Raw genomic sequence first — 14,815 nt, forward strand, 5'->3', positions numbered from 1 at the left:
CTGAATCCAATTCTCCCTGTGCAACAAGAAAACTGTTTGGTTCTGCACATATATATTGCATCTAGGATATACTGTAACCTATTCAACATGTAAAGGACTGCTTGCCATCTAGGGGAGGGGGTGGAGGGAAGAAGGGGAAAAATCAGAACAAAAGTGAATGCAAGGGATAATGCTGTAAAAAATTTACCCTGGCATGGATTCTATCAATAAAAAGTTATTTAAAAAAAAAAAAAAAAAAAAAAAAGCAGAGATCAGGGCTTCTGAGGAAGAAGTGCCCCCAGGGCAGGGTCTTGTGGGAAGGGAGGGGGATAGTGATAGGAATTGAGCCTAAACAGGATGGTGAACAGCATAAACAAGGCAGAAGAACTTTTGAAAAACAAGGAAAGGAGCTCAGTAAGAGATAAGATAAGGTTAGAAAGGGTGGAGCCAAGTTTTAGATGACCTTGAATACTGGAGCCAGATTTAAGTAATAAAGTTTTGGGAAAATAAATACTTATAGAGAACAACTCTTTTGGTCAGGTACATGCCTTTATAGTTGCATTCTTCAGACCAGGGTTTTCCCTTACGAGTTATTACAAGGAGCTCTTGAATCTCTATATGCAACAAGTTTTGTCATTTTGAAACTTATTGGGCCTTAACAAAATATGCAGCATGATTCTGTTTAAGTAAATATTCTATAAACTGAATAAATATATTTAGCATATTACTGATTTTCAAATGTACATAAATGCATTTGTATCTGCTAGTATGTATTTTCTTAATCAACAATTTAATAATAATTGTTGATAATTGATATTTTATCAATTTTATTAATTTAATATTTTATTAAAATTGATAATTTAATAATATAATTACAATGTAGAAAGTCAGAAATGTCTTCATGCTAAAAAGTGAGCCTTTATATGCTTAAAAAAATTTGGGAGCCACTGCTTTTGACCACAACTTTCTAGTATACAGATATATTTAAAGTACATATTTAATAAACATTTGAGGACTTGGTTGTAAAGAAAGATAAAGTAACCTCCCTATCCATGGTAGAGCAAATCAGTGATTGCCAAAGAGAATACTATGAGCAGTGATTAGCTATTGCATTTACTAAATAAGCTATACAATACTAAAGTAATGTCAACTAGTCAATTAGCATTTACTAAACATGTACTATTTACCAAGAATAGGGCTCAAGATCAGAAATACAAAGAAATGGGGAAAAAAAACATCCTTGTTATCATAGAGTGCACAGTCTAATAAGGACAACAACATGATAACTAGATACATTTAGAATAAATTTGGAGTAAATGCAGAAAGAAGGCACTAAATTAAGGACTGGGAAAGACATTTTGAAGAAGGGATTTTAGCTAAAAACTTCAAGGAAATTAGGAAAGTTGGAATAAATGAAAAAAGAAAGAATTCTAGGCATGGGAAATAGTCAGTGAAAATTCAGGAAATCAAGAAAGAGAGTGATGTGTGTGAAGGACAGTATCGGGTCCAGTATCATTGAATCAGAGGATATAGAGAGAAGAATAAGCTATAAGAAGGCAGAAAAGGAAGGAAAGAGACAGTGTCACAAAACATCAAGAAGAGGGTGGTAAAGATTGAGATCAATTGTCACCAATGGTAATTAGTATTACCATTAGATGTGACAATTAAAAGATCATTAAAGACTCTGGGATACAATAAATACAATAATGGACTTGGGGATACATTAAAGCTAACAAAGAGTAATAAAGACTGGGAGAAGAGAGGAAATTGAGACAGATAGAAGTGGCAGGGGGAAAGATGATATTTCCATCGAACTGATTTTAGCACTTTCTGGAGCAAATTCATGAACCCTTTTATGAATGCTTTCCTACTTTTTGCAGATACAATGGATTTTTGATTTATTAACACCAAATGCCAAGTCAACAGTGACTACTAACATTCTAGTATAACTCATTTATAATTTTAGCTCATTTATAAGTTTAAAAATTCACAATCTGGTTCCAGATTTGTGGTCCATCTTTTCATGATGTTCTTGACAGAACAAAAGTTAGGGGAGGATCAGCAATTTGGTGGAATTGTAAAATGGGTTCAAGTTGAATGAATTGAGTTTGTAATGCCTACAGGACATCCAGTTCAAAGTATCTCATAGAACACTGGCAATATGGGATTGGAACTCAGAAAAGAGAAACTAAAAATGAATCTGGGAATTATGTATGTAATAATCATCTGTGTAATCATCCATGAAAGCTGAAGAACATAGCAAGTAGGAAGAATTCTGAGATCAGATCATTGGGGAATATCCACTATAGAGTGCGCCTTCTACATGAGACTTTTCCTGTTCACCCCAACAGCTAGTTTTATTTCTTCCTCCTCCACTCCCCCTCAATCTCTTATTTCATTATCTCTTATTACTAGACTGCAAACTTCTCAAGGACAGGGGCTATTTTCCATTTGACTTAGAATCCTCAATACCTAGCGCAATGTCTGGCACATACAGGGTGCTTAATAAATGCTTATCAATTAAGTGATCGATGAAGATCCAGGAAAGGACATTGACTAGACAAGTAAGAGGAAAAACAGAATGAGAAAAGTATCACAAAAGCTCAGAAAGTATCCAGAAAAGGTGGTCAATTATGTTAAATGGTGCAGAAAGATCAAGGAAAAAAAGATTACTGGATTTAGCTATTAAGAGATACTGGTATCTCTAGAGAGAGTAGTCTCAGTTGAATGCTGAGGATAAAAGTCAGACTATAACATAGCTGCAATGGATGAAAACAGCTTTTTCTAGACCTTATATTTTCTAGTATTTTTTTTATTGTTATTTTTTTAAAAATTTATTATTTTAGCTTTTTACTTACAAAACATATGCATGGGTAATTTTTCAACATTAACCCTTGCAAAACCAATTCCAACTTTTCCCTTCCTTCCCCCCACCCCTTCCCCTAGATGGCAGGTGGTCCAATATATGTTAATATTTTCTATTTTAAATGAGAAAGATAAAGATCAATTTCAGGATGATAGCGGGGTCAAGTAAAAGTTTTTTAAGGAAAAGGGAAAGCTGTGCTTACTTAAAGGTAGCAGGGAGGAAATCAGTAGATACAGAAACTGAATGCTAAAAAAAAAAAAGAAAAAGAAAAAAAAGGATGATTGCAACAACAAGCTGCCAAAAGAGACAGAAGGGTATGGGATAAAGAATATATGTAAAGAAGGGCTGCATTATTATCAGAGATTGGAATAAAGGAGTAAAAACTGAGGGATCATCTCTACGGGCTTCAAGAAATAAAAAAAGGAAGAAGAGGGGTAGTATGTGCCATATACAGAAATTATGCCAAAACATGTTGACAATTTCCCCTGAGTTTTTTCACTGATTTTCCTCCTCTACAATCTATGTGAGTTCAAGAACGCATTTTCTCTTTTATTCAGACTACTGCAGTTTGATCCGGATCTCTACCTGAATCCACTCTAATTCTGTTCCTTACTGGTTAACTTATATTTATATTCTTGTCCTAATCTATTCTGCATCCTATCATCCACGATGAAATTTCCTAAAGGATAACTCATAAGTTTAATAAAAACAGATTTAAAAGAAAAAAGTTGACAAAACAGTTTTCTCAAAAATTTTCAATAAATTTCACTTGCCAAATGGATATAGTCCAAATTCTTGTGCCTGCCATTTGAGGAATTTCATTTTGGGGCTCTACTCTTTTCCAACCTATCTTTCAATATGTTTCTAAACACAGAGCCAAGCTGTAGAGACTTGCCATGCTTTCTCCACTCTACTGTCTTAATCTAAATAGTCTTCCCCACCCTTTCCGATTTCCTGAGCTCAATCTACATTTTGAAATCTCAAGTCTCAAATAACTCAAATGCTAATTCCTAAATTCATTTGTGTCTCTCTTATACTATTTAACTTGTGGCACTTGACATATTACCTTTTAGTATAATCATTTGAATATACTATTGAAGGAAACAGGATGGTACAGGCAAAAGATGCTAGATTTGAAGTCAGAGTCTCCTGGCTCTTCTATTTATTGCCAATATGAAACTGGAGAAGTCCCTTAATTTCTCTAAGCCTCAATTTCTTCAGCTTTAACATAAGAGAATTGGGTTAGATTACTTCTAAAAAGTCTTTTGCAGCTCTAAATCCATAATCCTATTATTCCCTAGATAGAAGGCTCCATGAGGGCAAGGGCTGTATCCTTTTTGTCTTTTATCTCTCATACACTACACATATAATGGCAGCTAAGTAGTGCAGTGGATAGAGCATTGTGGGCCTAGTGAAGAAACCTCTTCTAAGTAAATTTAAATCTGTGTAATCCTGGGCAAGTCACTTAATACTGTTTACCTCTGTTTTCCCATCTATAAAATGAGTTAGGGAAGGAAATGGCAAACTATTCCATTATCTTTGCCAAGAAAACTCCAAATATGTTCACAAAGAGTCAGACAAAATTGAAAAAAATCCGAATTCATTGCATATAGCAATCAGTCAAAATGGTACCTGAAAAATTTTATATAACATAATCACCCCATATCTAAACCATGTGAGTTAAGAAAATTACCATTAAGTCATTAATAGCTGGCATAAAATAGTTTCACATCAAAATCACAAAGTATTCTCTTCATTCACAGGGAAGAGATGTTTTAGACGTTCCTCTCTTGTCAGAATTACTCTTACCAACAGAAAATCCTCAAGTATAAATTGCAAACAAAAAGTGTTTAAAGATAGACAGCTGTTCATTCTCTCCAATGCTTTCTTCTTTTCAATGTTTTTTTCCCAATTCTCCTTATTTAATCAGGGCAAAGATCTCCCTTTAACATTTTGAGCCCCCTATTATGTTCAAGAAGGAGGAGCTACTAATCTTTTGAACTAAAAGGCTATGCTACAGTCTCAGTTGTATCTGCAGCAATCATGAGCGGCTAGCTATGGGAAGGGGTGGGCTTGGGCCAGTCATTCAGAGGTAATCTAAAATCACCCACGTACTATACAGTGCAAAGACTATTCAGGAGGTATATGGACTTTGGCCCAAAATCAAATAAACTTAAAATAGTTTGACTTACCATTAATAAGGTACGGATGATTGCAGCATTTTCTCAATTCCATCATAGTGTTTAAAAGGTTAGGGACATTAGCCTGACCACCCCCTTTGGAGAGAAATGTGAAGTTTTTCTCCAGGATGGCACGGTAGTATTTCTTTTGAATATTTGTTAATTCAACTTCAATAATAGTTTCTTCTTTGGGGGCCAAATTTTTTTCCACATCCTCCTTGAGGCGTCTCAACATCATTGGCTTCAGAATAGCTTGAAGCTTTTGCACCTTAAAAAAAAACCCAACACAAGATTTAACCCCTCTATTAAAACTACTAATTCCAAGAGAAAACACTGAGGAGCACACAAGGTGTCTACCAATAATTTGAAAGTGATTTTTCTTCTTTCCCTACTCTTTCAAATTATTCTGTTGAGGGAATAGTTTCTATTAACCCATTTATAGTTGAAACCCAAGAAGATTGAATGGTTCAATTCATCACATCAAAAAGTTTTCATCACTTGAGAATTCTTCTATTTATTCTGTATCTACCTTGTTCACTTGAATATTGTTTCCTCCATTTGAATGAAAGCTCTTTGAAGGGAGGATCCATACTTTAACCTTTCTTTGTATCCCCAGAATTTAGGTAAGTGGCTAGTACAGTGAATGCATTAGAAATGCTTGTTGACCCTATATAGTTCCTTTAAGTTCTGAATTTCATTTTCCATCAGTATATCTTCTCAGTCTTTAATCCATGGAAAAACTATTGCTCTTCCTTCTTCCCTCCACCAGGTACCCTTTGATAATCACCTGCTTTCTACTGGCTTCTCAGTTTCTTTTTGTTTGTTGTCTTCTTCCATTAGATTGTAAGCTACTTAAGGAAAAAGATATTTTTTCTTATTTATATCCCCAGTGCTTAATTTACTCTTAGCTCACTGGAATACAGTAGGTACTTAAACAAATGTTTACTTAATTAAACTAAAATTGAATCCTAAGACATATTAAAAACGTAAGAAAAAATAATCCAACAATCAGTCAAGGCCTTCTGTTTGCCTTTAGCCATAGTGATATTAGGAACAAAGGCTGAAGATCACACAAAGGGGCACTGGGCACCTACAATGAGAAGAATGACACAAGTCATATCTCTCCTCTGCTGCTTAGTCATTGCTAAGGCACCTAGGAGGAGAGGGGTAGAGGGGGGAGAACTCACGAGACCTCTAAAGTCCTACTTTCTTTTCTTCCATTTGATTGATGATGAAAAAGTATTTTGTATGCTTAGATGTATATAATTTAACCATTACCTCAAAGCTTTGGTACCCAAAGACAAAAAGTCAAATAACACCAGGAAAAAACTAAAGATCAATATGTTTCACCTCAAACAGAACTTGAACTTTTAGTAAAGCTTACACAGTAATTTTGCAAATGGTGGGTAGTCTAATAAATTTTAAAGAATGCAAGAAATCAGATTTTAAAATCTCTAACTACTAGGGATATCTGCAAAACTTGAGACAAGCATAAAAGTTTCACAAGTTCATGTATTTTTATTTAGCCCTCTTCCCTCTACACAATAATTTGTTATATTGGTTCCTTTGCAAAATCTTCAGTTCTGTCTTAGATGATATAATGAATAGGCAGATCTACAATATAAACTGAAAAGCAGGAAAGAAGGATGAGGAAAGGAGTTTGGGGATGAGGAAAGGAGACCAAAGCAGTAGAAGATGAGGCAGAAAATGTCAACAGAGTTAGCAAGATTCTAGTCCAGGAATAGACACCTCACATTATAAAGAAACACATTTTATATGCCATGCGTACTCAATAAATAGTGAGGTCTAGTCTGGGAGTATTTAGCATAGGAGTAAATAGTTCTTAAAAATCTCAATAACCCTTAAAAACATCACTGAATAGGAAAGAAAGCAGATCCACCAATTAATGCAAACTCAGGGAGTTCAGGAGCCAAGAAACCTCTTCCCACCTCCACTCCAAGGTATTTAATCCAAAAAAAAGAAAAATCTGCTTAAGAGATTTTAAGGAGGTTAATCATTCTATTAGAGTATATGCAAATACAGAAAAAAAAATGCAGTAATTTTAATAACAAGTGTTAGAATATAGCTCAGGGCCCTAAGAGCGTCGGGTAAACTGAGGTTAAAGCAGCTGTGTATTTCCTTATGGTCAGCCAGATGTGAAATATCACCAAGTTCTTTACCTTGCAGAAAATTATCAGTCTGCCACTTCCTTATCCTGGGACTGGATAAGCTAGAGATGTTACTGATAAACCCTATTCATGTGTGGATGCAGTTGGTAACACAGGAAAAAGCTAGGAGATAGGTTATCAAGGAGATAATTTTCCACACTTCAGGATATCACTGAATAACAGTAAAGTACATCAAATAATATTTATGATGATGACTTCATCAATTAATATAAGAATGACATATGTGGGAATGTGAATTTTTTCCATTTCAAATGGAGAAAATTATTGATATAACTAATATTCCTGACATAGACTTTTCTAATTATTTTTTAAATTGATATCTTTTGTTTTTACATCATCACTCATGAACCTACACAATAAGCTGTCCATGGAGAAAAGACTAAAAAAAGAACAGCAGAGGAAAAAAGAAGTTCAGGTAAACTAATCAAACATAAACTGAATAGAACAAACTCAGAGTGCCCTATCTCTGCCCTGCCTTCTCCTTTGCCACCCACAAAGGGATTGAGGTCCAGCATATACTTTTATTCATCCATTTATCTATTCATTTATTTTATTTATTTATTTGAGGGTATCCCCCCCCAATTTTTTCATTTTTAGTCCCAAATTCTTCATCCACATACCCCTTCCAAATCCAGTGAGAATGCAAACAATACAAAACCCATTACACAAGTAAAGTCAGAACATAACTTTCTTTTACAATTCATTATCTATTTTTAACATTCATTTTTTAAAAAATCAAGTTTCAAATTCTCTTTCTCTTTTGTCTTTTTCCCATCAACTGAAAAGGCAAACAATATTATGTTAATTATACATGTGAAATCATAAAACAAATTTCCATACATATAATGATAAATACCTGCTCTTCTGTTTTCAGATCACCAAATTCTTGCATGAAAGTGGTTTCTGAAGGAAAGCGAGTTGGTTCTAAGAAATGAAGCAAGCTAAAGAGCTCTTCGACTGTATTCTGTAATGGAGTACCAGTCAGCAGCACCTTGTGTTCCTATTAGAAAGCAAAAGAGATAGCTGACCAAAGTGACCATAATTTTATTTCTTAAGATCAGAGCCTCTCTAGAACTAAATTTCTCTACCTAACTCTTTACAATCAGTCAGTCAGTCAGTCAATATCTAAGAACCTACTATGAGTGGAGAAAAGCGCTATGGGGGGGGTGGGGGTGGGGGGGGGGGTGGGGGAGGAGAGAAATAAAAGGGAAGAGGAGACACAAAAAAACATAATCCTTACCTTCAATAAGAATACAGACTGGAAACAAGTACACATGAAGCCTCTCCAAAATTTCTTATATTTCAGATACATGACTTAGTGAGAATTAAGTCTAACTTACATGGTACTTAGACCTAAAAAGGCTCAATGTTCTCTCCCTGTCAAATTTCTTGCTAACATCCCTAGCTTCAGACAGTGTTTGTCTTTCTGCTCAACACAAAGAGTTTGTTATTTCTCCATCTCCTTCCTGCATGACTCACGGAGACAAAAGGTGTTCTACATGTGAAGATTTGGACTTGAAAATTTACTAACCAGAAAAGAGATCTACCTTATCCTAAATTCTCTGGCCTCCATGTATTAGATGAGCACAAGCTCATAACTTTATGTTTGGGGGAAATTATACTTTTATTAAAACTATTGTTCCTTTCTCCCAGTAATTTCTTAGTTATCTAGCATGAGGATTCCCTTTTAACATCAAAAAACTTGTACTATTAGTAATCATCCATTGAGAAAATACACAAAGGAAAAAAAGGGGGAATAAAGAAAATACATGAGGTTAAAAAGATAAAACAAATTTTATAAAATATAAGGGAATTTGTAATTTATCAGTCATCTCTACATACATTTTTGGGGAAAAAGAGATACTGATTTGGTATCTGGACAGTGTTTTTTCTTATTAAGTAAAAAGTTATATATTATTGGAGCTAAATAATAATCAAAAAATGCTTGATGTTCATGCAGATCCTCAATATGAAGCACCTATGGCTTACAGCTGGGACTTTGTAAAGTTTATTTTGCAGATATCCCATACCGTCCTATTATCACCCATTCCCTGACTCATCTTGAATGAAAAAGTGGTATTGCAATTATTAGAACTGTTATAACACAGTTATGACCATACTCAAGAGCCTCATTAGTCTTAACTTTATTTTACCATTTCATACTCAATGTTCCTCTTAGACACTGCTAATAAAAATTGGTTCAGAAGATTCACAAGGATCATTTTGCATCCTGAAACCTAACAATATTTGGATACTAAGTAACTGTAGAAGCTTAATAAATACAGACTAAAATGGAATATATACCAAGGGCATGTTAGCTTTACTAAAAATCCATTTTATTCCTTATCTCTTAAATTGCTTATGTTATGAATTTGTAAATAAATCCCAATTCTTTTTACAGGATTTTGAATGTAAAATGTATAAGGGCAAAATCACTACTGTACTCCATGAATAATTTTTCAAAGAACTGTCAAATTTCAGAGCTGGAAGAGGCTTGAGTGGCCATCCATCTAGTCCAATTCCTATCTTCAAAATAATCCTCATGACAATCCACTTGACAAGGGATGATCCAGTTTTTCCTCAAAGACTATACATAAAGTCCTAGAGATCTTTTGAGTAAGATCACAGACTGCTGAGATATAAAAACTTTAGTGTTGCTTCTAACTTCATTTCTGTAACTTTTATGGTGGTATGATGTCAGTTTTTGAGTTGCCAATTCATACTTCCAGAAAAGAACCTAATATCTTTTTTTAATTAATATTACAAACAAAACAAAACATGTTATTTTCCTGTGTCTGTGTGTCTGTGTGTGTGTCTCTTTCTCTCTCCCTCCCAACAGGGATATTTGAGCAGTATTTGAAGCTAAGCTACATGTAGAAAGGTGAATAAATCTGGGCTTTGAAACCATGATGAGAAAGATCAAAATAATTTACTATTAACATATGATCATATAAATGTCATGAAATAGATATAGGTTGTATATATGGCTTATCACTTCTAAGCTAAATTGTGCAGGCTCATGAACTTCACTATTCTTTATAGATTTGAGTTGAATGATGTCCATATAATTGCATTTTGGCAGTCTTTTATTTGTGTAGGGCATCCTGACAATGAAAGTGAGATAATAGGATCATTGAACTACTACCATCTTTGGCATATTCCTTTCTTGTCAGACAAATAAGGATGAAGTACTGCTTTTCAAAGTCTATGTGAATTTTTTTGTCTTTTTTTTTTTTTTAAATTGCACACTAGAATATAATATTCCTTGAATGGTGATATGTTGTTTATGTCTATGCTAGTGGGGCGTTTGGATGGGAGGCGGGAGAAGGTGAAGGATAGCAGTGGTCTTTGTTTTGTTTGAGCAATTGCTTCATTTAGGTATCATTCTAGTCAAACCTGTCTTGGTGACATCAGTTCACTATACCTACTATAAATGCAAATAGCAATCTGAGAGATGTCATCTCAAAACTACCACATACTGTTTGCACTGTGACCTGCTGTTGGGAAGAAAGGTTAGAGAAGATAAATTTAATGTTGCTTTAAGCTGTTTTTAAGTGAGGGTTTTGTGCTATTTGGTAATGATCTTTTCAGAATTGGAGGTGTGTTCTTCTGAAGTCAATGAAATCTTTAGTGTCTAATTTCACATAATGAGATTATTTAAGATGTCATTTCCTCCTTAAACTCAAATACATCTTTCTTATCTGAAAAACAAGATTACTGTTTACCACTACAGGATGATACTCAGTACATTAATTAATTAATTAGCTATAGTTTCTAATCCATGATTTCTCTGAATTTCAATCTCAGCACCTATAAACTCCTTCATATACCTTGTGGCAATAGATTGGGTTCTGGAAGTCAGTAAACCTAACTGTATATAATTAAACACAGGGATAAAGGAAAATTTCACAGTAGGATTAATCATGTTGATCATGAAAAAAATAATTTTAGAATTAGACCATTTAGTAAACACGGATGAAAGGATATGTATTTGAGGGAGTACTAGTGTGACAAAAAACTTAACATTAATAGGCATCCTTATGAAAATGAAGGTCGTTCAAAAAGATGTATCCATTCCAGGATATTGATAAGACAAAATATGACTTTATGGATTCTATAAGTAGAAAGTTGGAAGCAACTTAAAAGGGTATCTAGTTCCATCTCCTCATTTTACATTAGAGTAAAAGAGATTAAATCACTTGCCCCAGGTCACATATTGTAGTAATAGTAAATGGTAAAATATAGAAATTTCAACCCAGGACTCCTGACACTAAATTCATTCTAAATCTGTTTTTTTCTTTACCACATTCATATTTGGCCAGAGAGGTTTTTCCTCCAGTAGGCCCAAACTTTTCTTTTTTTTTTTTTTTTCAAAACAACATGAATGTTTTGAAGTTCTCCCTACACCACAACACTGAATTAGCCACCAAATAAAACACACACATACACACACAAAACAAACAAACAACAACCAACCTACATAGAGATGTCTTTTGTATTATTTTTTCAAGATAAAGAGTTTCATATGGAATAGAGCTGTTCAATCTGGTAGGCTATTTCTAAAATGACTAAAAGGCATGAAAAATACATACCTGACACAATTATCAGTAATACTACATATTAAGTCTAGTATGCATATACTCATTTCTCTTTTAAGCATAATTGGATTTTCTGCAAAAGGCAGACTAAGTAACAATACTGTTTGTTTCTACTTGTGTCTATGTGTAGAATCATGGAAGGAAATAAAAGAGATGAGGTTGGGAAGGAGCAGATGTAAATAACACAGGAACCAAAGATACTGTTAGGAAGAAAAATTACATTGGCTTGTTAAAATTGAGCATCAATTTGAGACTACTATCACTACACAGAAATCAAGGAATTCAAATTAAAACTATTAACTTATAAAGTGAAAAAAATTATCTGAGTTTGAAAGAAAGAGAAGATAAAGTAAAGAAAGGGAAAGGAAAGAAAAAAAGAGGTAAAAGTTACACATATATCTCCTCTCTCTGCCCCACTCTCACATATAGAAAGAATGGTAGATATTTTTATCGCCTTCCTTTTAGATCTTAATAGACTCAATGTCCAGGAGGGTAATTCAGGAGATTTGTAGAATATTTTCCTCTATCAACAAGAAAATATGAATGATTACTTCCCAAGTTTTTTTTTTAAATCAATTTTATAAAAAAAGTTAATTTAGGGAAATAAATATTAAAATTAGTTTCAATGTAGCATTAAATTCACATTTTTTATCATACATTTAGAGCTGGGAGGAAAAAACCTCCAACAAAACAAAATGTCATTAGCAAACTTGTCCAACTCCTTGATTTTACAGGTTCAGAAACTGATGACTAAGGAGTGTCCAAAGTCTCATGAGTAACAGGTCTTCTGGCAAGATAGCCAGTACTCTTTCCATGTTGTCATACTGCTTACTATATTCTATGGACTCTTGGGAAATTATAGCTGCCATTGCCAAATCATACAACCAAGAAGAGCAAGAATTTTTTTTAATAGAAGATCAGACTCACTGCCACAGTCAGTGGCTTAATCACAACCATCAGTAGATTCTGTAAATAGAGTAATTATAAATAGGAGTGAATCTCCTGATTTCTATTCATGATGTTAGTTGTTTTTAGTCACACACATGTGCAGTAATCACTAATAAGAGCAATTTTTTTTTTCTATACGAAAGGATGGTGATACTAGATGAATACTTACCAGGTCCATCATTTTAAGTCCCTCCAACAGTTTACAATTCCTATTCTTCAGCCTATGGGCTTCATCAATGACTACACAGCGCCATGGAATGTTCCGTAGCTCAGGACAATCGGTTAAGATCATCTCAAATGTAGTAATGATGGCATGAAACTTGTATGACCCCTTTATAACTCGACCCTGTTAATGAGAGCATTTATTTAATACATTAACTTGAAGTTTAATAAAACAGATTAAATGTGGTGTTTTAAGAATAAGCAGCCCCCACTTATAAACAAAAATGTTGCAAAAATTCATTGTCTGCAATTTGTAACTCATTTCCCTACAGGAACAAGGCTATGCATTTTTCCCAAACACAATCACAAAAACGAATTTGTTTCATAATGTATTAGAAACAAAAAACTATGCTAACATTGTGCCTAACAATATTTCTAGGAGAAAAATCTATTGAAAGTACACATTTCAGATGCTACTAATATATCTCCCCTTCCTCCTGGTTACTGTATAGTCTCCTCCAGTTCCAAGTCACCAGAGATGATTCCTGTGGTGAAGGTCAAGGACAAAGGTTTCAAAGGATATGGTCAGAAATCAAGACTTTGGAGCTTAAGAGCAAGGATACCTTTTAGTCCAAACAAATTCTCTATGAATTCTTTCCTTTGCTTTTTCAAATACAAGGATTAGTCTATATGCTTTCTTTTCACTGTCAACCTCTGAGATTCCTTCCAATTCTAAGATTATACTGGAGAGGAGCCAGGATGGCAAAATATAGGCAGCAACTCAGATGAACACTCCCAACATTCCCCTCCAAACAATGTTAAAATAACTCCTTAAATCAAATTTTAGAGTGTCAGAACAAACAAAAGATCAGTGTGAATCATTTTCCCAAACATAGACAAATTAGGGGGTTAGCAGGACAAATCTGTGACATTGGGGTTGGAGCCAGTTCAGAGTGCAAGCCTTGGAGGTGGCCACTACAGAAGCTGAAGCAACAGCAGCTTTGGGAACTCTCCACTCTGAGACAGTAAGAGAGCTGGCCAATTGGTCAGAAAAAGATTATCAGGGACCATTTGCTGACACTGAGAGCAGATGTTGCTGATTGGCAACTCTATTACCCACACATAGTTCTAGGCTGCAGTTCCAAGACAGGGAATGCTTACAGTCAATTACAAGGGAACAGAGGCCCTGGATTGAGTTGCAGAGAGGAGCACTAACATTTGCGGCATTGGGAGACTAGGGACCTGGTCCCAATTCAAAGGCCAGGAGTATTTATGGCTACAGGGGAACAGGGGCCTTTCCTGGATAAACACCAAAGTGTAAACCATGAGAAAATTGAACACACCTCTCCCTGGAACACAACTCCTTGAAAGCACTGAAAACTTGCAGACCCCCAGAACTAGCTCTGAAGACAGCAGCACAAGAAAGCCTGAACAAGAACAAGAACAAAAACAAGAAAGCCTTGGGATAATGCTTCCCCACCCCAAGGTGATCAGAGCCTTACATTAGCTTAAAATTCAAAGTCAATGAAATAGGCTGGAAAAAAATAGCAAACAACAAAAATAATTTTACCATAAAAAAAAAATCTACTCATGAAAGGAGGATCAAGACATAATCTCAAAAGACAACACTGTGGAGGGGAAAGCTGCAACCAAAAATTCAAAGAAAAAGGCTAATTAGACCCAAGCCCAACAAGAATTCCTGGAAGAATTTAAGAAAGATAAAGAAATGAATGCTAGAGGGAAAAAGAAATGACAGTGATATAAGAAAATGATGAAAAGAGAATTATAAAAGAGACATAAAAACGAAGAAAATGACACCTTAAAAAACAGAATTGATCTAATGATAAAAAGAGGTAAAATTCAGTGAAGAAATGAATTTCTTAAAAAAGTAAA

The 14,815-nt window shown here is 34.5% G+C and overlaps 1 protein-coding gene across 2 annotated transcripts in view; it reads right to left on the reverse strand.

Annotated features, from left to right (window-relative positions):
- Window positions 1–14,815, reverse strand: part of CHD7 (chromodomain helicase DNA binding protein 7) — a 226,721-nt gene that overhangs the window by 31,633 nt on the left and 180,273 nt on the right. For both annotated transcript variants that reach the window (XM_051970149.1, XM_051970147.1), the window contains 3 exons: window positions 12,930–13,106; window positions 8,071–8,214; window positions 5,038–5,293 (listed from right to left, as the gene is read on the reverse strand). In XM_051970149.1, the coding sequence (XP_051826109.1) occupies window positions 5,038–5,293; window positions 8,071–8,214; window positions 12,930–13,106 (577 nt within the window). The remainder of the gene's footprint in view (window positions 1–5,037; window positions 5,294–8,070; window positions 8,215–12,929; window positions 13,107–14,815) is intronic.

The sequence above is a fragment of the Antechinus flavipes genome, chromosome 1 (assembly GCF_016432865.1).
Source record: "Antechinus flavipes isolate AdamAnt ecotype Samford, QLD, Australia chromosome 1, AdamAnt_v2, whole genome shotgun sequence".
NCBI lineage: Eukaryota > Metazoa > Chordata > Mammalia > Dasyuromorphia > Dasyuridae > Antechinus > Antechinus flavipes.